We start from the raw sequence: 25,583 nt of genomic DNA, 5'->3' as shown, positions 1-25,583 counted from the left end.
GCAGTGTGTGTCTGTATCTGTGTCTGTGCGTGCATCATGCGGTCTCTCTCTCACTCTCTCTCTCTCTCACTCTCTCACTCTCTCACTCTCTCACTCTCTCTCTCTCTCACTCTCTCTCTCTCTCTCTCTCTCCTGGAGATGCAGGAAAGTGCTCTGATTTCAACAGGCCCTCCGCTGCTTTGACCAAACCTGTTTCTCCCCCGACGGTACACTGGGCTCAGAGGTTTATTTTGTTTTGCACAAACAGGAAATACAGATGAAGGAGTTCATGGAAAAATACGACAAGAATGCCGACGGGAGGATTGAGATCGCCGAGGTAAGTGCATCTCCTCACTGAATTGTTGCGACCCGTGTACAGCCTTTAACCATGACAGCTCCGCCTCCTGCACGGTGCCTATATAATCTGGGTGCTGCGTGACCCAAGGACGGGTGAAATTTCCTGCTGCCACAGTGCTGGGAGGCATCATCGGGAAGGTACGGAGTTCCCAAGCCGGTGTGGGCGCTGGGATGAAGTCCCAGCCCAGGGATGAAGAATAACACCACAGTTGGCCTCAGTACCTTGGCAGGGGAGTAGAGTGAACCCTGCCCCTGGCATTCACTGTATGGAATGCAGACTGAAGAGATGCCAGGGTGACAGTGTGGTGCCCCACACTGTCGAAGAGCCAGCGACGCACTGAGTGAAGCATAGACACTCGGGGTGGATGTGGAGAGGGTCTTTCCTCGGCTGGGTGAATCCAGGATTGGGGGGGGGGGGTCACGGTTTAAAAATAAGGGGGTTGCCCATTTAAGACAGAGATGAGGCAACATGTTTTTTCTCTGAGTGGTGAGTCTTTGGATCTCTGTGCCCCAAAGGGGAACCGAGGTGGAGTCTTTGAATGAGGCCGAGGTAGATAGACTCTTGATGGATTCGTGAAGAGTGGGGGTGGCCGGTCGACGTGCCATCACGTCTTTGGAAGGGTGGGAGGAATCTGGAGCAGCCACAGTGGGGGGAGGGGGGGGCGGGGGAAACCCACACGGATCTCGGGGAGAACATGCATACTCCACATAGACAGCAGCTGAGGTCAGGATTGAACCTGGATCGCTGGAGCTGTGAGGCAGTGGCCCTGCCGGCCGCCCCCACCGTCCAGTTCTCACTCGTAGCTTCAAGTGACAGGAATTCTTCAGGGGAACTTAGCAGAAGGAGATGTCAGAGTCGAACAGCACAGAAACAGGCCCTTCGGCCCACCACATCCATGCCGACCCTTTTGCCCATCTACACCAATCCCATTTGCTTGCATTAGGACCATATCCCTCTACACCCTGCCTGTTTAAGTGTCTGTCTAAATGCCTCTTAAACGTAGTGATCGTACCTGATTCCACCCCCTCCTCTGGCAGCACGTCCCAGATATCAACCCTTCTCTGCGTAAGAATCCTCTTTAAAGCTCCGTCCTCTCACCTTAAACCTACCCCCTCTTGTTTTGATCCCCCTACCACGGGGATGAGGACTCTGAATTTCTACCCTGTCTACGCCTCTCATAATTTTATAAACCTCTATCAGGTCACCCCTCGTCCTCTGTCACTCCAGGGAAAACAAGCCCGGCCTGTCCGATCTCTCCCCATAACTAAAGTCCTCCAATCCAAGGCCACATCCTCCGCACTCCCTCCAACACAACCGCGTCCTTTCCTATTCCCCTTGTACATAAAAATCGGCTTCCTTTTGTGAACGAGCACTTCAACGTCACGCTGCAGTAGTAGGCTGCCAGTCAGGATTCGCTTCATCCTGAATATCTCAGCCAAGCGCCGCTGAGTTCGGAGTTTCACAGCCAGAGTCCTCGGCGCTCACGAGCACCACCCGCAATCATCGCAGGAAGTTTGGCAAGAATCCCGGGCGTTGGGTGAGAAAGGCAGCAGCAGGCTGTGTCTGATGGGAATACTGACTCTCGCTCCTTTCTGTTCCAGCTTGCACAGATACTCCCAACAGAAGAGAACTTCTTACTCTGCTTCCGGCAGTGTGTACGTTCAAGCGGAGAGTTCATGGAGGTATCGTTCAAGTTTATCGTTGTCTTAAGCAGACATACCCAGGGTGTAAATGCCATGAAAATTAGCTTTCTGCAGCAGCAGCACAAGACAAGGACAAACACAAGTCAAACTGATAATTAACATAAATGTGTAAACAACAATGTAAACATAATGACTCTGCTGCAAGATTGTGAGAGAGGGAAAAAAATATTTGGGGGTCGTGTTAATGTTCTCCAGGTCGATTCAAGAATCTGGGGAAGAAGCTGTTGTTGAACTTTGAGGTGTGGGTCTTCAGGCTCCTGTACCTCCTGCCCGATGGCAGCATCAAGAAGAGGGCACGGCCCGGATGGTGGGGTCCCTGATGGTGGATGTTGCCTTCCTGAGACATCATCTCTTGTAGATGTACTCAAATGGTGGGGAGAGCTGTACCTGTGATGAGACTGGCTGCGTCCCACCGCTCTCTGTAGCCTCTTGTGTTCCTGTGCGTTGGAATTCCCACACCGGGACGTGATGCACCCAGTCAGGATGCTTTCCCCTGTACATCTGGAGAAGTTTGTTAGCATCTCCGATGACATGCCAGATCTCCGTAAGCTTCCAAGAAAGTAGAGACGCTGGCAACACCTTCTCCGTGGTTCTTTGTAGGAAAAATATTTGGGAACTTCATGTCTCACTTTGCAAAGAGGTCATGTTGGGTTAGGATCACCATGGAGATGGGAGTGGTGAAGGGAGGTATCACACTGCCTGACACCTCTGGGAATTGGGGTCCTGGTCAGACTGACGACCAGCAGCTCCAGTGTCGGTGAACTGAGGTGAGGTTGGACCAGAGGGGGGAGACCCACGCTGTAGAATATTCCACACTTGCACCCGACGGCGTTCAATCTCAAGCTCATTCACTGCCGCCTAATTCAATCCCTCGACACTCGCCGTCAGCCCTCCCCCTCTCCTCTTTACGCCAGCCGCCTCCCCTCTCCACTCTCACTCCTGATGCAGGGTTTTGACCCGAAACGTCGGCTATTCCTCTCCCCACCACGGACACTGCTGGACCCGCTGAGTTCCCCCAGCAGATTGTTCGTCGCTGCAGATTTCGGCATCTGCAGTCTCCTGTGTCTACACCTGTCCCACGCTCCCCCATTTTATCCTCCCCGTTAACTGCCCCAGATTCCACCAGCTAGCTGAATGATCCGATATTCCCCACATTACAGTCACCTTTTGCCTCCTCCATCCAAGGGACCCTTCCGCATCCATCTGCAGACCGTGATGTTCTCCTCGCTGTTCATCTTCCTGCATTATATCTGCATATTTTACCCCGTGTTCATTAGTATAGGTGGTAGGGACCAGCACTGATCCCTGTGACGGTCCTCTAGTAACAGCTTGGCAACCAAAAAGTAATTTATTCTCATTCTCTATATTCGCTCTTTGAATCAATCATCCATCCAGGCCAAAGTATTAAGCCCCTGAGTCTTTATTTTTATGGAACAAACTTCTGTGCGTTACCTTATTAAGTGTTTTTTGAACAAGACGTATTACAACCATCGTTGCCCTTGGCTGAATACATCATCGAAACGCTCAGTTTGGTTTGTCAGACGCGGCTTTTCCTTTTCACTGCCTCATCATTTTATGATTTTTTAGGTCCTGTTACCACTCTTGGTAATTACTTTCTCCATTCTCCTGGCAACTGATGTCAGGCTAAACGATCAATAATACCTTATTATGCCTCTCCCTCGATTCCCAAACAGCGCTGTTATATTCGCTGGGTTCCAGCCCACTGTGAGTATTCCAGAACTGAAGGATCTCTGAATGATCATCATTAATGTAGCTACTAGCTGAGCCAAGGGTACAGACAAGCAGGCCCAGGGGATTGGTTGAACTTTGATCCTAATATTTTTTACTTTGTTCTTCAGACCCATTGGTTCCCAGCTACTTGTGGTATTTCCTAGAGATGGGGAAGGATTATTTCCTGCCTCAGCCACTTCTTTACTTCCCATTGTAGTTTCTCCTGCCGTCACTTCTAAGGGACCCACATTTCCATTTAGTACTCTCTTCTGTTCTACGTAAGTGTAGAAGTTGTTGCAACACTTCCTAATGCTTCTCTTTCCACTGGCTCTTCTTCCCACCACTCTGTCCGGCAGTGTGTTCCGGGTACTCACCTCTCTCTGGGTGAGAAGTGACCCCCCTCCCCCCCCCAGATCCCCTCTAAATCTCTTTCCCCCCCCCCCTCCAACCCCCTAAATCTGTGTCCTCTGGTTTTATTCACTTCTTATTAAGGCAAACGCAGTCTACCCTACCTTTACTCCTCATTGCTTTATATAGCTGTCACGTCTCCTCTGAACCGCTCCAGGGAGGACAGACCCAGTCTCCCGAGTCTGTCCTCACAACTGAGCTGCTCTGTCCCAGCAACGTCCTTGTGAGTCTCTCCTACCACACAATCACATTCTGTCATATTCCGACCACATTCCTCCGCAGGATGACTTGCTTTCAGAATTCTAATTTAAGTTTGTCTCCTTGTAACAAAACAAATCCTAAAATAACCTGCTCTGCCCCTTTATGTATTGCCCCAAGAAAACACCCAAATACATTCTATGAATTTGTCCTCCAAATTACTTCTGGCGACTTCAAGATTACAATCCCCTGTGATTAGTGCATTATGTCTGCTGCAAGCTTCATTTTTACCCTTTGATCGGTAATATTACTGTGATGAGTGGCTATAACCTACTCCCACTGTCCCTTGCCATTTCCTATTTCCACCCACACTGTTTGTGTGGGCCAAACTATTACTGCTCTTCTGGCATTCTCCATTGTCAAGGCTTCTACCCTTAGGGCACAGAGAACGCCATCACGTGGACCATTGTTGGGAGTCATCAACATGGCTACTAAAAGCCCAATGTTAAAAGTGCGTGGGATTAAAATGGGGGAAAGAAACCATCTCTGAAGGGGCCAGAGTCCCCTGGGGGAGAGCACTTTACCCGCAAAGTGTATAATAATCTCAAACCGTGTCTTTTTGTTTTACAGACCTGGAGGAAATACGACGCAGACTGTAGCGGGTATATCGAAGCAAATGAACTGAAGGTGCCGGTACATTCATTTCATTTTGTCTGCAGCAACTCTGAATTATATGGCCAATAGTATTCCATAAATCCCAGCAGACGTAGTGTAAGAATCAATGATGTGATTCTCTTGAAATGTTTTGCTGTTTTGAAGGACTGGGTGCCTTGGTGAGGGTGGTCACAGACTGTATATCCTGGAGAGATTATCTGGTTACTTGATTAGAGAGTCACCAACTGTTTATCTCAGTGAGATGGTCACAGAATGTAATAAACCCACCTGATTCCTTGAGACTAGATTCCTTGGAGATAAGTTCCAGAGTGAAAACTTTGCTGATGGTGTCCCAGACAGAAATACTCAGTGAAAAGGTCCCAGGCTGGGATCTCAGTCCATGGCTGGATATCTCAGTGAGTATGTCCCGCACTGGATTCTTCATTGAAATTGTCCGAAAGTGTATTTTTCGCTGAGATTCTCCACCCTGGAAGCTCTAGTGTCATTCCCTCAAGCTCGAGATCTCAGATTGGATTTCTTCTTGAGATAGTCCCAGGCTGAATCTCCTGTTGAGTTTAGCCAAATTGGATTTTGTGCTGAGAGGGTCTGAGACCGGGTTTCCTAGTGAGGTTGTCTCAGCATGGATTTCGCGATCAGAGTGTCTCACACCAGATCTCTTGGTGATTTTCAGTCTGGCTGGAATTCCTGGTGAGATTGTCCAGGCTGGAATTCTTGCTGAGTAGTCTCAGATATACTTCCTTGGTGAGAATGCGAAGGCAAGAAATTTTGGTTACATTACCCTGGGTGAGTTTCTGGCTGAAATCCTCTCAGACTGGATTTTATGTTGTGTATGCCCCCAAACTCGATCCTTTAGTGAGGTTGTTCAGTCTGGAAATCGTGTTGTGATTGGGCAGCACAGCAGGGAGCACTGCAGAGACCCGGGTTCGATCCTGACCTCGGGTGCTGAGCTGTCTGTGTGGAGTTTGCACGCTCTCCCTGTGACTGGATGGGTTTCCCCCCTGGGTGCTCTGGTTTCCTCCAACATCCCAAAGATGTGCAGGTGGGTTAATTGTCCACTGTAGATAACCCCATAGATTAGGTAAGTGGCAAACTAACGACGAGGGGAAATTGGTGGGCATGTGAGGGGAGAATTGGATTTACAGGAACGCTGCTGAGAGATTGTCTCCGACTGGATTCGATGAGATTGTCCAAGCTGGAAATCTGTTGCAATGAACCCAAACTGGATTCTGTGGTGATACCATCCCAGACTCCATTTCTTGGTTAGAAAGCTCTGGAGAGGGTTTATTCATGAGATTTTCCGAGACTAGACTTGCAGATCATACCCGGGCGGATTTCCTGTTGAGAGAAACCCACTTGGGATTCATCAGTGAGGTTGTTTGGGCCTGGATTTCTCAGTGAGGTTTTCCAGACTGGATTTCTTGGAATGTTTGCCCCAGGCTCCATTTGTCACTGTGATTGTCTGGGCTGGATTTCTTGTTCCGACCTTCCCAGACTAGATTTTGTTTGAGGTTAGTAAGTTTGCGGATGACACGAAGGTTGGGGGTGTTGTGGATAGTTTGGAGGGCTGTCAGAGGTTACAGAGGGACATAGATAGGATGCAGAGTTGGGCTGAGAAGTGGCAGATGCAGTTCAACCCAGATAAGTGTGAAGTGGTTCATTCTGGTAGGTCAAATATGATGGCAGAATATAGTATTAATGGTAGGACTGTTGGCAGTGTGGAGGATCAGAGGGATCTTGGGGTCCAAGTCCATAGGACACTCAAAGCGGCTGCACAGGTTGATTCTGTGGTTAAGAAGGCATATGGTGTATTGTCCTTCATCAATCGGGGAATTGAATTTAGGAGCCGTGAGGTATTGTTGCAGCTATATAGGTCCCTGGTCAGACCCCACTTGGAGTATTGTGCTCAGTTCTGGTCGCCTCACTACAGGAAAGATGTGGAAGCCATAGAGAGGGTGCAGAGGAGATTTACAAGGATGCTGCCTGGAATGCGGAGCATGCCTTATGAAAGCAGGTTGAGGGAACTCGGCCTTTTCTCCTTGGAGGATGAGGGGGGACCTGGTAGAGGTGTATAAGATGATGAGAGGTATTGATCGGGTAGATAGTCAGAGGCTTTTCCCCAGGGCTGAATTGGTGGCCACAAGAGGACATAGGTTTAAGGTGCTGGGGAGTAGATACAGAGGAGATGTCAGGGGTAAGTTTTTTACTCAGAGAGTGGTGAGTGTGTGGAATGGGCTGCCGGCAACGGTGGTGGAGACGGATACGATAGGGTCTTTTAAGAGACTGTTAGATCGGTGTATGGAGCTGAGTAAAATAGAGGGCTATGGGTAAGCCTAGTAATTTCTAGGGTAGGGACATGTTCGGCACAGCTTTGTGGGCCAAAGGGCCTGAATTGTGCTGTAATTGTTCTACGTTCTATGTTCTAATATCCCAGAGCGGATTCCTCAATGGGATTGTCTCGACAGGATTTATTTGACTGGATCAGGCTGGATTTCCAGTGAGACTAAGGCTGGATTTATTCATGAGATGATCCAAGACTGGGTTTCTCAGTCATACAGCACGGAAACAGGCCCTTCGGCCCAACTCATCCCTGCCAACCAAGGTGCCTACCTCAGCTAGTCCCATTTGCCTGCGTTTGGTCCATATCCCTCTAAACCTTTCCAATCTATGTATTTGTCCAAATGTCCTTTAAACATTGTAACTGTACCCGCCTCCACAGCTTCCACTGGCAGCTTGTTCCATATACCCACCACCCTCTGTGTGGAAAAACTTGCGCCTCAGGTCCCCTTTAAATCTTTCCCCTTTCCCCTATGCCCTCTGGTTTTAGATTCCCCTACCCTGGGGAAAAATTTGGTGACCATCCACTTTATTTATGCCCCTCATGATTTGATAATTGTCCTGATGGGTTCCTCAGAGAGATTGTCTCGAACTCAAAATCTGGGTGAAATTCTCCTGACTGGGTTCCCTGGTGGGACTTATCCGTGAGATTGTCTCAGACTGGATTCCCCAGTGAGACCAAGGCTGGATTTCATCATGAGGTGAAAGGAATCATTCACGAGGTTGCATGAGGTGAGATTTCTTGGTGAGATATTCCAGACTGGATTCTTTGGGGAGAGGTTTCCAGAATGGAAGTTCCAGTTGTCCCAGAGTGAAATTTTGTGAAGCCGAATGTCTTGTTAAGCTTGTCCCAGAGCACATTTCTTGGCCCCAGACTGGGATTATTCGTGAGACTACATTACTTGGTGAGGTTCTGCAGACAGGATTCCTCACCGGGACCGGGCTCACGGCAGAATTTGTTGGTGATACTGCCCAGACTGGAATTCTTGGTATGTTGGTCCCAGAGTGGATTTTTGATCGAGAGAGTCCCATGCTGGATTCTTCGTTGAGATTGTTCCAGACTGAAAACCACATGGCAATTGGGCGGCATGGTGGCGCAGCTGGTCGAGCCGCTGCCTCACAGCGCCGGGGACCCGGGTTCGATCCTGACCTCGGGCGCTGTCTTTGTGGAGCTTACATGTTCTCCCTGTGACCGCGTGGGTTTCTCTCATGTGCTCCGGTTTCCTCCCACATCTCAGAGATCTGCCGGTTTATGCATTAATTGGCTGCCGTAGACTACACCTCAGTTTAGCTAGATGGTCGAAAAAGATCCATAAGGGGCAGACGGTGGGCGTGTGAGAGAGCATAGTTGGCAGGGGAATATGGAGAGAGCATTGGACTTTTGGGATTGCTCTGGTAGGGACCAGCATGCACTTGAAAAACCAAACGGCCTCCTTCCATGCCTCAAGAAGGACGTGAGACTTTTCTTGTTCCAAATATCCTGCTGAATGTGTCCCAGATGGGATTTCTTGCAGACACCCCGTCTCATTTTGTGCCTTACGAGGATGTGCGTGTATTGTAAGTTGTGCGCTTCTTTGAGATTAACCATTTCTTGTCTGATCTCATCCCTTGTATTGTGCCTTCCTGCTCTGTAGGAAAGGGACTTTTAATGTAGATATAGAACAACTTGTATCTCATACTTTTGCAGTTAGCTCTGTTTAGGTTTAAGACGCTTGTTCCTGATTTTTAATCTTGGTTAAACATCCTGTCGTATCGTTATGCTAACTAAATCTAAATCAGCTGTTCCTTGTTGGTGATGATCCACCCCATCCTCCCCACCATCACGGCTAATTAAGTTTGTCCAATCCACGTGTAAGGCCCCCTTGTTACGTGCCCAGTTTACACTGTGCCCTGCCCTCCAACTGCAGGCTGTGGGACTGGGCTCTGCCGTGGTGTCTGCTGCCCTCTGCTGGTGGCGAGCTCCACCCAAACCGCTTCGACGTTTCCCCGTCCTTTATCACCAGGTCTACCCCTCACCCTTTTCCATTCTGCTTATTTCTTTTATTAGAAGTATCTTGCGATATTTAATTCCCCCATGCCTGTGTTACGCCTCTGTTTATTTCTATTGTGTGTTAGTTATTTATCGTAAAAGCTGTGTGCATTTTTTAACGTGTTCATTCAAGCATGTGGGCTTCACAGGCATTTAATCGCCCGTCCCTAGTTGCCCGTGAGAAGGTGGCGGTGAGCTGCCTTCTGGAACCGCTGCAGCCCGTGAGGTGTGAGTGCACCCACAGTGCTGTTAGGGAGGGAGTTCCAGGACTTTGACCCAGCGACGGTGAAGGGACGGCGATATATTTCCGAGTCGGGACGGTGTGCGGCTCAGAGGGCAACTCCCAGGGGGTGGTGTTCCTCGTGCTTTTGCCTTGTCCTTCTCGCTGGTAGAGGTGGTGGGTTTGGAAGGTGCTGCCTGAGGAGTCTCGGTGAGTGGCTGCAGTGCATTCAGATGACCTTTCACTAATTTTCCCTGCTCTGACTCCAGTTTGTTGGGTGGGTGTCCGTGCACACTGCGCCTTCCTGACAGCCTCGCTGCCCGTTCTGCTGCCTTCCCTTGTCCTTTCTCTTTGACGTCCCAAATTTCCCCTCAGCCGCACCCTCCCCACACTCTGGTTTAAAGCCTTGGCTTCGGCCCACCTTACATGGTCCCAGCCTGATCCCAGTGAAGCCTGCCCCAGTGGAACAGCTCCTCTTCCAGCGGTTCCCTGTGAATTGAAACCCGTTTCTCCCACGCCAGTCACTGAGTGATGCAGACAGCTCTCCGATCTTGTTGACCCTGTGTCAGCTGACCCTGTTACTCGGGTAGTAATCCAGAGATGGTGACCTTTGTGCTTCTGTTTTTGAGTTTGCACCCTGGCCACTCGTGTCCTTTCAGCAGCTCGTCCTCTCTCTGTCCTGGGTTTCCACAAGGATCACAATGGCTAAGTCCCCACTCTCACTCCAAGTTCCTCTCCGATCCTGAGAAGGGTCCTTAACCCTGGCACTGAGGAGACATGAGGACAAGAGCTGGCAACAGTATCTACCTCCACCTGATTACACTGTGTCCTGTCACTCCTACATTCCTTCTCACTCCCCAGACTGAATGGTCAGTCCCCTGTACAGCAGAACTGTGGTCAGTTTGTTCCTCTTTCCTGCAGTCTCTGCTCTTGCCCACACAGGCTGCAAGAACTGGGTATCTGTTGGACCAGGGTAAGGCCTGAGGCTCCTCCAAATGCTACCCTCTGGAGTCCTATTCCTGCCTCACTCGTCGTCCCACTCACCTGGACCCCTTCGCTGACTGGTTGTACATTACTGTGTGTAAGGGGTGTGACTGTCTCCTGGAACAAGGTGTCCGGGTAGCTTTTCCCCTCGCTGGTGAGGTTTCAGCGACCGAATCTCGGACTCGATCTCATCAACTCTGAGCCTATGTCCCTCAAGCTGCAGATGTGGGTGCCATGGATCCCAGTGGCCCCCACCTGCTGCAGCTGCAACGAAACATCTGCCTGTCTTAATTCATTTATGTAGAAAATTTAATGCTTCTTTTATCGGTATAAATCTACACCGTTGCCCTTGCCTCACTCAAGTCCACAGCCCTTAAAGCACACACTGCAGGCACCACACTAAAACACACTGTGCCCTCAGTGTGTTCGAAGGAAATTGGGTCCATTTCCCCACTAAACAGTCTGCAGTTAACCAGTCCTACCTGGTTACCTCATTAGGCAGCATTTACCAATGTTATACCACAGTGATTGGTCCCACTCTGTGAATACAGACCCGTCCCCAGCTGTCTGCATGTGGTCTTGGCCTACAATAACAGGCTGCGTCATTGACAGTGACCACTTGCTTACCAAAGCAAGCCCTGCCCTTAACAAATCCTGTCCCTGACTTCGATTGGGTTAGATAACAAACTGTGGCCATTTGACAAGGGAAAGGGAACTGCACAGCAGGATGTTCTGCAGCCACTTCTGGAGATGTGAGCTGGAGGGGGTGCACATTAGATTCACAGGGATATCACCGGGACCGGGAGGCTTGATTTAACAGGAGAGGCTGGACAGGCTGGGACTGTTTTCCCTGGAGCGAAGGAGGCTGAGGGATGACCTGAGAGGTTTATAAACTCATGAAGGGCATAGATAAGGTGGCTGGTCACAGTGTTTTCCCCAGGGTAGGTGAGAGGGGAAAGATTTAAAAGGGCGCTGAGGGGCAACGTTTTCACACGGGGTGGTGGGTATATGGAACGAGCTGCCAGAGGAAGTGGTTGAGGCGGGTACAATAACGACGTTTAGAAGGCAATTGGACCGGTACATGGATGGGAAAGGTTTAGAGATACAGGCTAAACGCAGGCAAGTGAGACTAGCTCAGGAAGGCACCTTGGTCAGCATGGACAAGTTGGGCCGAAGGGCCTCTTTCTGTGCTGTATTGCTGTACCACTCCGTATCGGAACCTCAGCTTTCCAGTCCCAGTGTTGAGCAGATCGCCCCCAGTCGGGAGTAGCTTTTACTTCCTGACGTGACTGCCCACACCCACGGAGACCTCCCGGCCGATAGAACGTTCCCACACTCGCTGCCAGAGATTTAACACCATTGGCGAGGGAACGAGAAGGGAAGTTACAGAAAGTGCTCTGATATTTCTCCCATAACCCCCCGCCTTTAACCCTGGGTAACACAACAACCAGGGGAGAGATCTGTCCACATCCTTCACCACAGTGACTGATCCCACAGGCAATCTCTTGGGTTGTGAAGCTCCTTTGGGTGGTCCCACCATGTGAGTAGTTGGCAGTAGAAATTCCTGGTTGTATCAGTGCAAGGATCTGACGGTGGGGCTTCCAACCCACACACTGCTGCTGAAGAGGAGGGTGTGGGCTGGAATTTCTTCCGTGTAGGACGACAGTGTAGTGGCATGGGTGTGGGAAAACTGCGCGACTCGCGACACCCACAGTATTGAAGACACCACTTGCACCAGAATGTAGGACCAGCGCCTTCCACAGTACGACATTGTGCTGCAGTTGTGCAGAGCACTGGTGAGGCTGCACTTGGAATATAGTGTTGAGCTTTAGTCACACTGGTGCAGGAAAGATGCCATTTTAAGCTGGAAAAAGAGCACAGAGGGAGATTTATGAAGATGTTGCCAGGACTCGAGGGGCTGAGTTACAGAGAGAGGTTGAGCAGGTTGGGACTTTTTTCATTGGGGTGGAGGAGGCTGAGGGGTGACCTTACAACGGTGTATAAAATCATGAGGGGCAGAGATAGGGTGAATGCGCACAGTCTTTTTCCCAGGGTTTGGGAATCCAGAACTAGTGGGCATTGATTTAAGGTGAGAGGGGAGAGCCAGAGGGGCAATTTCTTCACCCAGAGGGTTGTGGGGGGGGGTGGTGGTCAATGTATGGAACAAGTTGCCAGAGGAAGTGTCTGAGGCAGGTACATTAACAACATTTAAAAGATATTTGGACAGGTACATTGGATAGGAAAGGTTTAGAGGGATATGGGACCAGCTTAGATGGGCATCTTGGTCGGCATGGGCCAGTTGGGCTGAAGGGCCTGTTTCCGTGCTCTATGATGACGTCAATCCTTGTGCTGCGCTCCTGCGGGGTAAAGTGTCACATCAGTCTGATTAGGAAACTTGCTGGGGCCCTCGGGGCCTCCCGAGAAGCCCCATCCCCGGAGACAGGGGCACTTCACTGGGATCGGCAGCTGCTGCCCAGGCCAAGCCGTGCAGTAACGTCCCCAGCCGTGCCCATGGGCGCACCAGGGACCCCCCCTGCCGGGAGTGGGGACGGGAGGCAGGGGTTGGACAGGGGGTTGTAGGCAGGAGGAGGGGAAGGAGAGCGCATCTGCATGAGAGGGGACAGAGCCAGGCTCCAGGGTCTGTCCGCCCCAGCAGTGGGTGTGGAGGCTGCTACCTACGGCAGTGTGACACTGGCCGTCACCTCATGTAGACACAACCCCAGCCGCACTCACTGTCCAGGACAGTGTCTCCCCGCCCCCCCCTCCCCTCCCCCAGGGCTCCCTGTCCAGGACAGTGTCTCCTCCCCTCCCCCAGGGCTCCCTGTCTGGGACAGTGTCTCCCAGCCCCCCCCCTCCCCTCCCCCAGGGCTCCCTGTCAGGGATAGCGCCCACTCCTGACCTCATCGACTCTGGAACATCCCATGCCAGTAGCCACAGACAGAGGTCTGCATCTACTCCAGGCAATGGGGACCCCTTCTCGGGCGGGGAGCGGTGGCTATCGGGGTCTTGTGCAGGTAGCAGAGAGTGCGGGCTGTGTGCGTGCTACACATCACCCTCGTGTACACTATGTGTGGGTGTTCCAGCGCTCCCGTTCCCTGCTGGTTTGAGCTCAGCCACAGTGCCAGACGGAACCCCTCCAGTCTGTGGTAGCCTGGTGTGTTTGAACCACTGCACAGTGGCCTGGCCCTTGGAGGACGAGGACTATCCCTCCTTTGCAGGGCCCTGCTGAGACAACCAGAAGCTCGCGGAGAGTACCGCTGAGTTCAGGCTTCCTGCAGTGTCCCCCGGAGAGAGCCACCAGCTCCAGGGTCCGAGCTGTGCCCGAGGCCCTTGGCAGAAGTGGGAGGTGGATGTTCGAAGGCAGAGCAATGCCTTCTCTAAACGGACCGCCAGCCGGTGCTTCCCTCTCCAGAGATTCTGTGGAGAGTCCCATTCCGCAGGCGAGGAGGTTGTAACTCGGCTGACATGGTCCCGGGACACGCCCAGTGAGACAACCAATGACGCGGTTCACCTGGTTGGAGGGTAAAGCTCTCGAAGACACAGCCAGTGGGTTCCTCCTAACACTGGACCTTGAGGATGTGGTTGACTGCGTCACCAAGCACTGGAAACCACCAGGATCTGTACCACAACTTCTCCGATGCGGAGCTCCTCATTGCCGGGGCCTCCTCGTTGACCTTGCCTTGAAACGTTACACCGTCGAGGCCGACTCGAGGTTGCCCGTTCTCCATAACCCAGTGGATCGTCGTTCCCTGCCCGTAGCTCATCACCCTTCTGCGTCGGAAGCAGGAGCTGGCCTGGGAGTTGCCCAGGCACAGACCTCACAGCTATGAGCGTCACGGTGGAGAGCTGACCTCCGAATCTGCCCCCCAGCTACCCTGTGGGGTTCGGCGCATTGCCCACCTGCCCTCTCACCCTGCTGGTCACCTGTGGAAGTCTGCGTACCCGTACGGGTCTGGTGAACGGTGACCAGAAGAGGTGGACACCAAACTCAATGCTGCAGTGGACACAGTGCATCAGGAGTCCTTGCACACGTGCTGCTGAAGGATAGGAAAGAAAGCTGGTGATCAACAATCTCAGCTCCCGCCCCGCCAGCACTCAAAGATTGACCCAATTAATGTTGATGCAAACAGCCCAGGAGAAATAGAGATGTCATCTATCTCTTCAAATGCCTTTAATTATTGGTCCAAGAAAGACTAAAGATGGGCGGGGAAGTTTCCTGAAGTCATCCATTGACACTTGCAGCAACGTGTATAGACAAGAGGTGTCCGCTGCCAGGTTTCCTCCAGCCAGGATTCCACGCCGAGGGCAGGATACAGGGGAAATGGCGGAGATGTATCCGTGGGTGGAGAAGAATGTATCGTTATTCACAGCCTTCTACGGAGATTCGAGTCGGTTCTCTTGAGTTGTGAAGGGTGCCGTGTAAGTGGAGGTCTTCCTGCAGAGCTCGGGTTAATGGGGCAGGAGCACAGGCTCTCGCCTGCTGCACGTGTAACCGAACCGCGTACACTGGACAGGGAGAACCATCGTCACCAGTGGAGTGACAGGTCTACACCGGCCAAGGAGCCTTTGTCACCAGTGGAGTGACAGGTCTACAGTCGCTGGTTCTTTCCCCACTACCCCAGGGCAGAAACAGTTGCCCCTCTGTGGTGATGGGGTTGGAAGACAGGACACTGAGTGGCGGAAGCGCAGCAAGGAGACCTCAAGCTCAGTCACGCACCCCTGGCGGACACATTCTGCACAGGGGTGGTTTAACCTCACCGCCCGGTGTGTGTGGGCTGTGTTTGGGGATGGTTCGGATGGGAGAGCCCGTTTACGGCGTATTGAGTTTTATTTGGGGTGACCCCTGACCTGACTCAGCCCACAAAAACTGAGCGACGCCGGTCAGCTCCCGTCCTGGGACTCTCTCTGCCAGAACCCCTCATGTGAAGATGTCACGGCAGTCGGCAGTGTTACCGAGGGTTCTGGACCTCGGTCGGTGGGGGGGTTGGTGGGGGGGGGGTGTAGATGGGCTGAACTACCAACCAGCCACGGCCTAGCTGAGTGGCAGTGCAAGGTCGGGGGTAATCGGCAACCTGCTCCTTTGCTGTAAGGGGTATCTTGCAACGTGAGGTCACTAACCGGGGCCTTCCCTCCCCGCAGAGCTTCCTGATGGACCTGTTGAAGAAAGCAAACAGACACTATGACGACAAGAAGCTGCAGGAGTACACACAGACGATAGTGAGTGGTGGCTGTGCGCGGGACAGGTCCACCACCACCACCAACCACCCCCCCCCCCCCCGCCTCTGCCCCCTCCCCGGTCACTAGCTCTGGGTCTGGGTCTAGCTGGAGAAACAGTACCGGGGTCCCTCACACAGCGCTTGTAGGCCGATTTCTTCACGGCGTGCCCATCTCGCGCCGGTAACCGGCTTGCCGACTCTCCCTCGCCTGCCCAACAACACCGCACAGCCCACCCCCCACCCCCCTCCCTTGACCATCCCTTCCCCGGTGACCCCTCTCAAACCCAAACCCACGGTAACCCGCCTGGGTCAGTCCCTCTGCCGCAGGTCACCTTCCAAACCCCGTTCCAGATCCTCCTCCGAACTCCCTGACCCCCACCCCCACCGACCCCGAGCCATGGCCCTCACCCTGCTGGAAGGACACCACTTGGTCCCTGTGCGCCACTGTCAGGGGGAAGGTCCCATGGGCCCTGGAATCAGTCGCCATGCCTTTACTCTCTTTCTTTACAGCTGAAAATATTCGATGCGAACGGCGACGGGAAGCTGGGTCTTTCGGAGATGGCACGGTGAGTTGGCTCCTCCAGACGCCTCCCGGGGGGTGGAAGGACTGGCCGGGTCTGAGTGGAATGGGGGTGGGAAGTGAGGGAGGGCCTAAACCTGATGCGCAGCCTTCAAGACAAGGTAAGGTTTAAAGGACTGGTTGGTCTTTTCCTGTTGATCAGTTTTGCGAATTGACATAATACCTAAAGCTTAAGAAAAAAAAGGTCAAATTTATTGTCACACGTACAAGTACGTGTGCGCACAGGTGCAATGAAAAACTTACTTGCAGCAGCATCACAGGCACAGAGCATCAGAGACACAACATTCACAGGAAAAACATAAACTAATAGATAAATGCATTTACAGCATGATGTAGATCAGCTGCAGATGTGGGCAGAGAAGTGGCAGATGGAGTTTAACCCGGATAAATGTGAGGGGTTGCACCTTGGTAGGACTAATGTCAGGAGGCAGCACACTCTTACGGGCAAGACCCTTAAGTGTTGAAGAGCAGAGAGACCTTGGGGTGCAAGTCCATGGCTCATTGAAAGTGACTACACAGGTAGACAGGGTGGTTAAGAAGGCTTATGGAATGCTTGCCTTTATTAATCGGGGTATTGAGTACAGGAGTCAAAAGTTATGAAGCATCTCTGTAGAACTCTGGTTAGGCTGCATTTAGAGTGTTGCGTGCAGTTCTGGTCACCTCACTATAGGAAGGATGTCGAGGCTTTAGAGAGGGTGGAGAGGAGGTTTACCAGGATGCTGCCTGGATTAGAGGGCATGTGCTATCAGGAGAGGCTGGACAAACTTGGGTTCTTTTCTCTGGAGTGGCAGAGGCTGAGGGGTGATCTGTTGGAAGTGTATAAAATTATGAGGGGCATAGATAGGGTGGACAAGCAATATCTTTTACCCATTACTGAGCGATCCAATACCAGAGGGCTTGCATTTAAGGTGAGAGGGGGTAGGTTCAGAACAGACGTGAGGGGTATGTTTTTTACTGAGAGAGTGGTGAATGCCTGGAATGCGTTGCCTGATAGGGCGGTGGAGGCAAATTCATTGGGGGCTTTTAAGAGGGGCTTAGACGGGCACATGAATGAGAGGAAAATGGAGGGATATGGACATTCTGTAGGTAGGAGGGATTAGCTATGTCGGCACAACATTGTGGGCCGAAGGGCCTGTTCTGTGCTGTACTGTTCTATGTTCTAAACATAAGTTATACAAAATAATATAAGAAAGAACACAATTTGAACTAAAAAAGTAGTGCAAGGTAGTCATAGTGTTGCTATTACTGAGGCAGTGATTAGGGTTGGTGCAAGTTGGTTCAAGAACCGAGCGGCTGTAGGGAAGCCGCAATGTGGACCGGGATATGTTCACCCTCCTTCCCCTTGCTAAAGTCAACAATCAGTCCTGTAGTTTTACCGATGTTGAGCGAGAGATCTCAACCTATCAAATTCTGAGGACGTTCAAGGAGAAGGCGCAGAGGTACATTGTACTGTGGAGTGCCGGATTTGAATACAGGAGATCTCGGGGCAGCTGAGCCTGATCGGCTTTGACACAATCCCTCCGTGCAGTGGGTCCTGAGGCTGAGAACTCCCCCTTTGGAATGGAGTCCATACCTCTCACCCAGCACACAGTCATGGTCTGCCAGGGCAGCAATGATCTCCCCAACATTTATCCCTTAAACGTGACAGGAAACAGATAATGTGGTTGATGTCACGTAGAAGTTGGCTGTATTGCATTGGCTACTACACCTTGTATTAATGCAGATCTTTTGTCTTTAATTGTAAAGCGTATGGGTCCTCCCCACGTTACGGCGGGGTTCTGTTCCTGTGGAAATGTTGGTAACCTGAGCAGCTAGCAAGTTGGAACTGCGGCTGCGAACTGAATTCCCTCCCGGCAGAAGATGCCGGCAGCCCCACAGCAGCCGGCCCATCCATCCCGTCGGTCTCCCAAAGGCTCGATCGTACACGTCCATGCGTTGGGTGTTCCTAAGCTGGGGAGGTCCTGTACGCTATAAATATGGGTGATGTGTAAGGATCACTATTATATCTCTTTAAGACTCATTCTTTCTCTTTACTTCCTTTAGCTTATTACCTGTTCAGGAAAATTTTCTGCTGAGGTTCCAGGTGAGTGTGCTGAGCTGTCTTCACCACATCTCCTCCCCTTCCCTGAAGTATTGCCTTGCTGTGTACACAGTCCCAGCCACTCTAACTGAAGTCTGGTGTTTGCCTGTGTACCCAGCCGTCATCTGTGTGCCAGAACCGTGGCTGCCAACACAACCGTGCAGGGCAGCAAAGCCATCGCCGCCCTGTCCCTTCCCAGCGCCCACACACACACCCATCCTTTAGTGACTGGGAGCGACTGGCCCCCCCGCCCCCCCCCCCCCATCTCTTCACCCTTGGGTAGTCTGGTGGTGTCACTTCTGTCCCCAGAACCCTGCTGAGGTCTCCTAACTAAACACAAGTCGGAGAATTAACTTGGGGTCTCCTTTCTTGGTTGGTTACAACTGAGGGAAGCCCCGCGGCCCACTTACCCAGTGGGCCATCAGGGAGGACGTCCCCTCCTGTTCCCCGTGACGGGTGGAAGAAATGATGCCGTGTATCTTAAGCACCGTTCCCCCTTGACTTTTGAACTACCTATCCAATGGCCTTGCCAAAACCTTCTTGTGAAACTTTTCTGGCTAGGATTGTGTAATGAATTGACCTGTACGATCGGTATGCAAGACAGGTTTTTCACTGTACCTCGGTACAAGTGACAATAATAAACCAATACCAAGGAGAGGCATCCATGCTCATGCTCACGACAGTTACAAACTCATCAACGCTGCTGATACTTTCTGCATTTCTTCTGCTATCCTCTCTTCAGCCCAGATTGCTGCTCTGCGTGGAAGTCCTTGGTGACTTTCACTACCCAAACATGATCAGTTCTTGTCCTCGTGGAACTCCTCATGGTTTTTTTTTGATCCATCAGCCTTTCGCCCACCACCACCAGCCCTTCATGATGTCGTCCAGTCATCTTTTCATTCCACCATGTCCAAATGCAGTTGGGACACGTTCTACAATGGATTCTTCTTTGGGGGAAGTCAGCAGTTAGCATCGTCCTTGGTTCCCTCTCACCTGCGCTTCAGCGACAGTAACCAAGCAAAGGCCCGCTTTCAGGGACCCAGTGTGGCGCTTTCTTGATTCCATTGCTCGTGTTGGGTTGTCAGTCTCCTGTCCGAAACCAGAACATGGATGAGTTAGAATTTTCTCCGGTTAAACTACCTGTAAGAATGTTCAAAGATTGTGCCTCTGAGCCTCCAAGCTGACACTCCGTCCCTGCCCCCTCACTGGAGACGAGGCCATCAGTATGCAGCTTTGGTCCCTGTTTAACCCCGGACTCGGGTGCCACCTTTTTTTTTTCGCTTCTGTGACAAGGACCGCTCCCTCCCCACCACCCTGCACCCCGCCCTCAGCGTCCCCGCGTTCAGCGTTCCTCCTCCCTCCTATCCCCCACCCTTCACTCTACGCAGACCCCCAGCTCCTGAACATGTCAGCCAGCCAACTCCCACTCCATCTCCATGTCAAAGCAGCCCACTGCTTCGGCCGCGGCCAATAACGTTTATTCCCAAATTTCTATGTCGTTGTCCTGATCCATTTCTGCCGTATTTCCCAGCGCTGTATCTGAAGCACAGCTGGTCCTGATGTTATGTGCACCTTTACTCAGCAGCCCCCACCTCTCACACCATAGAACACTACAGCACAGAAAACAGGCCACTTGGCCCTTCTAGTCGGTGCTGAAACTTTATTCCGCTAGTCCCATTGACCCCCCCACCCAGTCCATAACCCTCCAGACCTCTCCCCTCCATATATCTATCCAATTTATTCTTAAAAGTTAAGAGTGAGCCCGCATTTACCATGTTGGATGGCAGCTCGTTCCACACTCCCACCACTCTCTGAATGAAGAAGTTCCCCCTAATGTTCCCCCTAAACCTTTCCCCTTTCACCCTAAAGCCATGTCCTCTCGTACTCATCTCTCCTAATCTAGCTGGAAGGAGCCTGCTCGCATTAACTCTGTCTATACCCCTCATAATTTTGTAAACCTCTATCAAATCTCCCCTCATTCTTCTGCGCTCCAAGGAATAAAGTCCTAACCTGTTCAATCTTTCCCTGTAACTCAACTCCTGAAGACCCGGCAACATTCTAGTAAATCTCCTCTGCACTCTTTCAATCTTACTGATATCCTTCCTATAGTTAGGTGACCAGAACTGCACACAATACTCCAAATTTGGCCTCACCAATGTCTTATACAACCTCACCATAACGTCCCAACTCCTATACTCAATACTTTGATGTATGAATGCCAGGATGCCAAAAGCCTTCTTTACAACCCTGTCTACCTGTGACGCCACCTTCAGGGAATTATGTATCTAACTCCCAGATCCCTTTGTTCCTCTGCACTCCTCAGTACCACCTTCGATCATCATTGCTCCATACCCTGCCACCTCTTGAACCTTGCCATTAAACCAGCTCTCCACCATCATTGCAACCACACCTTCTGACATCGCTCCAGGCTCCCTCACAGCTGCTGGCTGCCCTCGGTTCCATTTTGTGACGTTTTGCTATGTAAAAGGCGAGGTCTAGTTGTCCATCAGAAGAAGCAGGTTGTTTAACCCTGTACGTTGTCTCGTGTCTGTTCAATGTCTCTGCTGCGTTCCATCTTTTTTTTTTAAACAAGTTTTGTTAGTTTTACGTCCATCGAGAAGAGGATGTCTGTGCTGGAAAATGAAACCCTGTCCCACCTTTCAGCCGGTGACAGATACGGGTTTCAGTTTGTCTCCAACGCCCTCAACTCTCCCCAAGCCCTACGCCCTGCAGAGGGTCATGGTAGGCAGCACAGTGGCACAGCTGGCAGCGTGTGGCGCCTCACATCTCCAGCAGCCCCAGTTCGATCCCGACCTCGGGGGCACTGTCTGCGTGGGGTTCACACGCTCCCCCTGTGACCGTGTAGCTTTCCTCCCCCTTCCCCCCCCCCCCCCCCCCCCCCCCCCCCCGGGGTGCTCTGGTTTACTCCCACATCCCAGAGACGTGCGGTGGGTAATTGTCCACTGCAGATCACCCCTAGTGTATAGGTGAGGGGTAGAATCTGGGGCAAGTTGGTGGGAACGTGGGAAGAATAAAATGGGTTAGGGTAGGATTACTGCAAATATGGTCAGTGCAAATAAGGTGGATTGAATTTCTTTTCTTAATTTTCTTAATAAGAAATTCACACTTTCATTTCTTAATGACTGCCGCCTCTGACTGCCAACCAAACCCACGAAGGAGTTGTCCATGAAAATACAGTGCCGACCCCCAAATGCATTTCATACAAAGACTTTATAATCACATCAGCCAGGGCTGGACTCTTAACGCGAGTGACAGACCCTCATGGTCATCCTCCAACATTGCCCTGACTCAGGACCCATTCCTAAATTTACATTGGAAAATTAAGTGTCAGCTGCATGAGAAAAATAAGAGCGGAATTCCAGGGGATTGTAGACCACTTGGTCCAGCGTCTGTTGTTGGGGAATTACTGGAGTCTGTAAGGCAGTGTGAATGCACACCTTGAAGATGTGTAGCCGATCAGAGATCCAATCGGGACTTGTGAAGGGAAGGTTGTGTTGGCGAAATGGACCCATTATTTTGAAAGGCTGGCTGAGGTAGGGGATGGGGGTTTACTATAAATGTAATTAATACGGATATAAGTTGTTTGACGAGGTCCCTTGTTGGAGACTGTTAGCTGGAGAGATGGTCCAGAACAAGACGGAAATCTAAAGCTCCTAGAAATGAAGATACAATGAACACATTATTAACTGGTGTCTTTTGGCAGCCACTAGACAAGAACCTTCTCACATAATTCCAATCATTAGGATGCCCCAGCAGGTAATGATCAAAGTCATCCCTCACTCCTAATATTCAAACGCTTCAAATCCTATGGATGCCTTAGCTCATCAGGCAATAACCACTACCATTTGCAAATTAATTTATGCTTTTACCCACCCCCCCCAACCCTTACAGAATTTATGTGAAAATAAATAAATAGACACAGAATGTATATAAAAAACTGAACTGGTTTACCAAGGACAGTGATCGCAGACTGCCAATTGACAGCGGGGGGGCCACTTAAGGGATTTGCTTTGGAAACTGACAAGGCAATCTCTTCTGTTGATCCTCATACAATGACACAATCAAACAATGTGACATCCATTTCCAGTTATTTAAAACAACAAACCCTTCCTCTTCTGCCTACAATACAATCAGAATTCCCTTGCCTCTGGACCGCACACCCACAGGGGCATTTTCGTTGAGGGAAAAACTTCCCATTGGATCACATTTCCATTTATAACATGGGATTCAGTGGGGGGGGGAAGGGCTTGGTTTCTGAAAATTGCGATACAGGGGTTTCTAGGAACGTAACCCCCTCCTTAATGCGGGATTGACCTACACGTAGAGAGGCAGGGATTAATCAAGGATAGTCAACATGGCTTTGTCGCAAGGTGATTCTGCCTGACCAATTTGGTTGAATTTCTTGAAGAGGTAACAAGGTCACCACATGGAAGATTGGTCCTAAAGCTCAGAGCCCATTGGATCCAAGGCCAGTTGGCAACTTTGGCTTCGTAAGAGGCAGAGGATGATGACAGAGAGAGTTGTTTTTGTGATTGGAAGTCCCTGGCCAGTGGTGTCTCACAGATGGGTACTGGGGCCCTTGTGGTTCATTACAGATTTATTAACAATTTGAATATGAATGTAGGAGGTCGGACTGGTAAGTTTGCAAGTGACACAGTAATTGAAGGTGTTGTAGACAGTGAGAAAGATAGACTTAAGCTACAGAAAGTTGGTAAGGTGTTGTCGGATCCAGTTATTTTCGAATCCGCAGATTCCTTTAGGAGTCCAGGAATGAGTTGAAAACAACTCGGTGCTTCGCAAAGCTTTATTGGAAGAGCTTAAAACAAAGAAACAGTCACAGAGCGCATGACACCAGCTTTACTACTGGGAGATGAGCTGAGACAAAAGGAACTAAAGATGAGCTTGGGCCAGGGGGGAGGAGAACAAAAGAGAGATTAACAAAAAATGACACCTTTTATACCTGAGATAAGAGGCACTCCTTAGCTAACAATAGTCCAGTCAGAAAACCTATTAGATACCCGTGGCCAAATCAACCAATGAGAAAACATGTATTCACCTGATGGACGAACCAATAAGCTAGTAAGCGGCCATTCCCTGTGCAGCCAATTGAGGTGTATTAAACACTATACATGTTAAAAAATGACTTAAAACAGTCAAATCAAACAGTGGGCAAAGTAATCCTGACAGGTGCAAGGTAACAATGTACTTTGGGAGGATTAGTAAGGGTAGGAATTACTGTGTCATCTGCAGATTTACTAATTGTACCTGCTATGTTCATATCCAATGAGGGGTAGGGCCCTGGGGAGTATTGAGGAACAGAGGGACCTCAGTGTACATCCAAAGATCTCTAGAGATGGCAGCCCAGGTAGACAAGGTGGTGAAGAAGGCAGCCGGGATGCAAGAGCAGGGAGGTTATGGCACAACTTTATAAAACACTTGGTTAGGCCATGGCTGGAGCAATGCGTGCAGTTCTGGTCACCACACCATAGGAGGGGAGTGACTGCACTGGAGAGGGGGGGGTGTTGCCTGGGATCGAACGGTTCCGTTAATTGGAGAGGCTGGGTTTGTTTTCCTTGGTGGATGATGCTGAAGATGGAGGTCTTCAAAATTATGAGGGGTTTGGAAAAGGGTAGATAGAATAAAACATTGCCCCATAGCAGAGGCGTCCACACTACAGGGCATGGGTTGGGAGGAAGAAGTTGAGAGGTGATCTGTGAAAGAATATTTTCACCCAGAGGGTGGCCAGAACCTGGGCTGCTCTGCCTGAGGCAGGCACTCTCACATCTGGATGAGCCCTTGCATTGGCTACGGACTAAGTGGTAGTCAATGGGATCAGCAGAGGAGGGTCAGCATAGGCATGGTGGGGCAAAGGGCCACTTTCTGCGCCATACAACTGCGTAACTACTAGGCCGCAGGAGGCGGGACCTGAGCCCCTGCCCTGAATGACCAAAAATGATTTTGAAAGTTTGGAAGGATTTAAGTTACTTTAAAATCAAAATCAAAAGTGCCAGAAATTAATTAAAAACATCGTGATTAAGTAAAGGAACGAAACAAACCTCTTACCCTCTTCAATCGTGGTTTGCGATCCATGAACACAAGGAAACAGGAGCAGGAGGAGGCCACTCGGCCCCTCTAGTCTGCCCCCATCATTCAATGTGATCACGGCTGGTCTGTGCTGGTCTCTTCTGTGCCAGTTCGCCATCACCCTCGAGTCCTCCATCTATCACAGATTTATTCACCTCCACCCTAAATGCTCCAAAGGATCCAGCTTCCAGTGCCCTCGGGGGCAGAGAATCCCAGAGGTTCACCACCTTCTAAGAGAAGACATTTCTACACAGCTCCATTTTAGATGACTAGCCCCTTGTTTTGTATCTATGTCCCCTTGTTTGTGACTCTCCTGCTGGTGGAAACACCTCAACATCTACCCTGTCAACTCAACATCTACCCTGCCAACCCCTTAGGATCTTGTATGCTTGAACAAGATCACCCTTCACTGTTCTAACCTCCAAGGAATACAGACCCAATCTATTTAGCCTCCTTTGATAGGGTCATCCCAGGAATTAGCTGGTGAATCTCCTTTGAACTACCTGCAGTACTACTGTATCTTTATTTTTCGGTAAGGTGATCAGTTCCAGGTGTGGCCTTACCAACCCCCTGCAGAACTGGAATGAAACCTCCCTATTCTTAAAGTCCAATCCCCTTGCATCGAAGGGCAAAAATGCTGTTTGCCTACTAAACCGCTTGGACCTGCGTGCTAACTTCTTGTGGTTCATGCGCTAGAACACCTCGATCCCTCTGGACTCCACTCACTTGCGGCCTCTCTCCATTTCGACAATAATCCGCCTTTCCATTTCCCTTACTAAAATGCGTGACCTCACACCTCCCCACGTCAAGTACCATTTGCCGGTCTTTTGCCCACTAACTCAATCTGTCTAAATCCCACTGGAGAATCTCAGTATCATCACTTCACGCCCTTCCTATTTTCGTATCGTTGGCAAATTTGGAAACCTTGCACATTGTTGCTTTCTCCAGGTCACTAATGTAAATAGTGTACAATTGAGGGCCAA

The 25,583-nt window shown here is 50.7% G+C and overlaps 1 protein-coding gene across 2 annotated transcripts in view; it reads left to right on the top strand.

Annotated features, from left to right (window-relative positions):
* Positions 1 to 252: 252 nt before the first annotated feature.
* Positions 253 to 25,583, top strand: part of calb2a (calbindin 2a) — a 47,335-nt gene continuing 22,004 nt past the window's right edge. For both annotated transcript variants that reach the window (XM_052028673.1, XM_052028672.1), the window contains exons 1-6: positions 253 to 316; positions 1,939 to 2,019; positions 5,008 to 5,064; positions 15,759 to 15,836; positions 16,346 to 16,401; positions 18,459 to 18,498. In XM_052028673.1, coding sequence (XP_051884633.1) covers positions 257 to 316; positions 1,939 to 2,019; positions 5,008 to 5,064; positions 15,759 to 15,836; positions 16,346 to 16,401; positions 18,459 to 18,498 — 372 coding nt within the window. In that variant the 5' untranslated portion in view covers positions 253 to 256. The remainder of the gene's footprint in view (positions 317 to 1,938; positions 2,020 to 5,007; positions 5,065 to 15,758; positions 15,837 to 16,345; positions 16,402 to 18,458; positions 18,499 to 25,583) is intronic.

This window comes from Pristis pectinata, chromosome 13, assembly GCF_009764475.1.
Source record: "Pristis pectinata isolate sPriPec2 chromosome 13, sPriPec2.1.pri, whole genome shotgun sequence".
NCBI classification, from domain to species: Eukaryota; Metazoa; Chordata; class Chondrichthyes; order Rhinopristiformes; family Pristidae; genus Pristis; species Pristis pectinata.
This window is presented reverse-complemented; position numbering and strand designations above follow the sequence as displayed.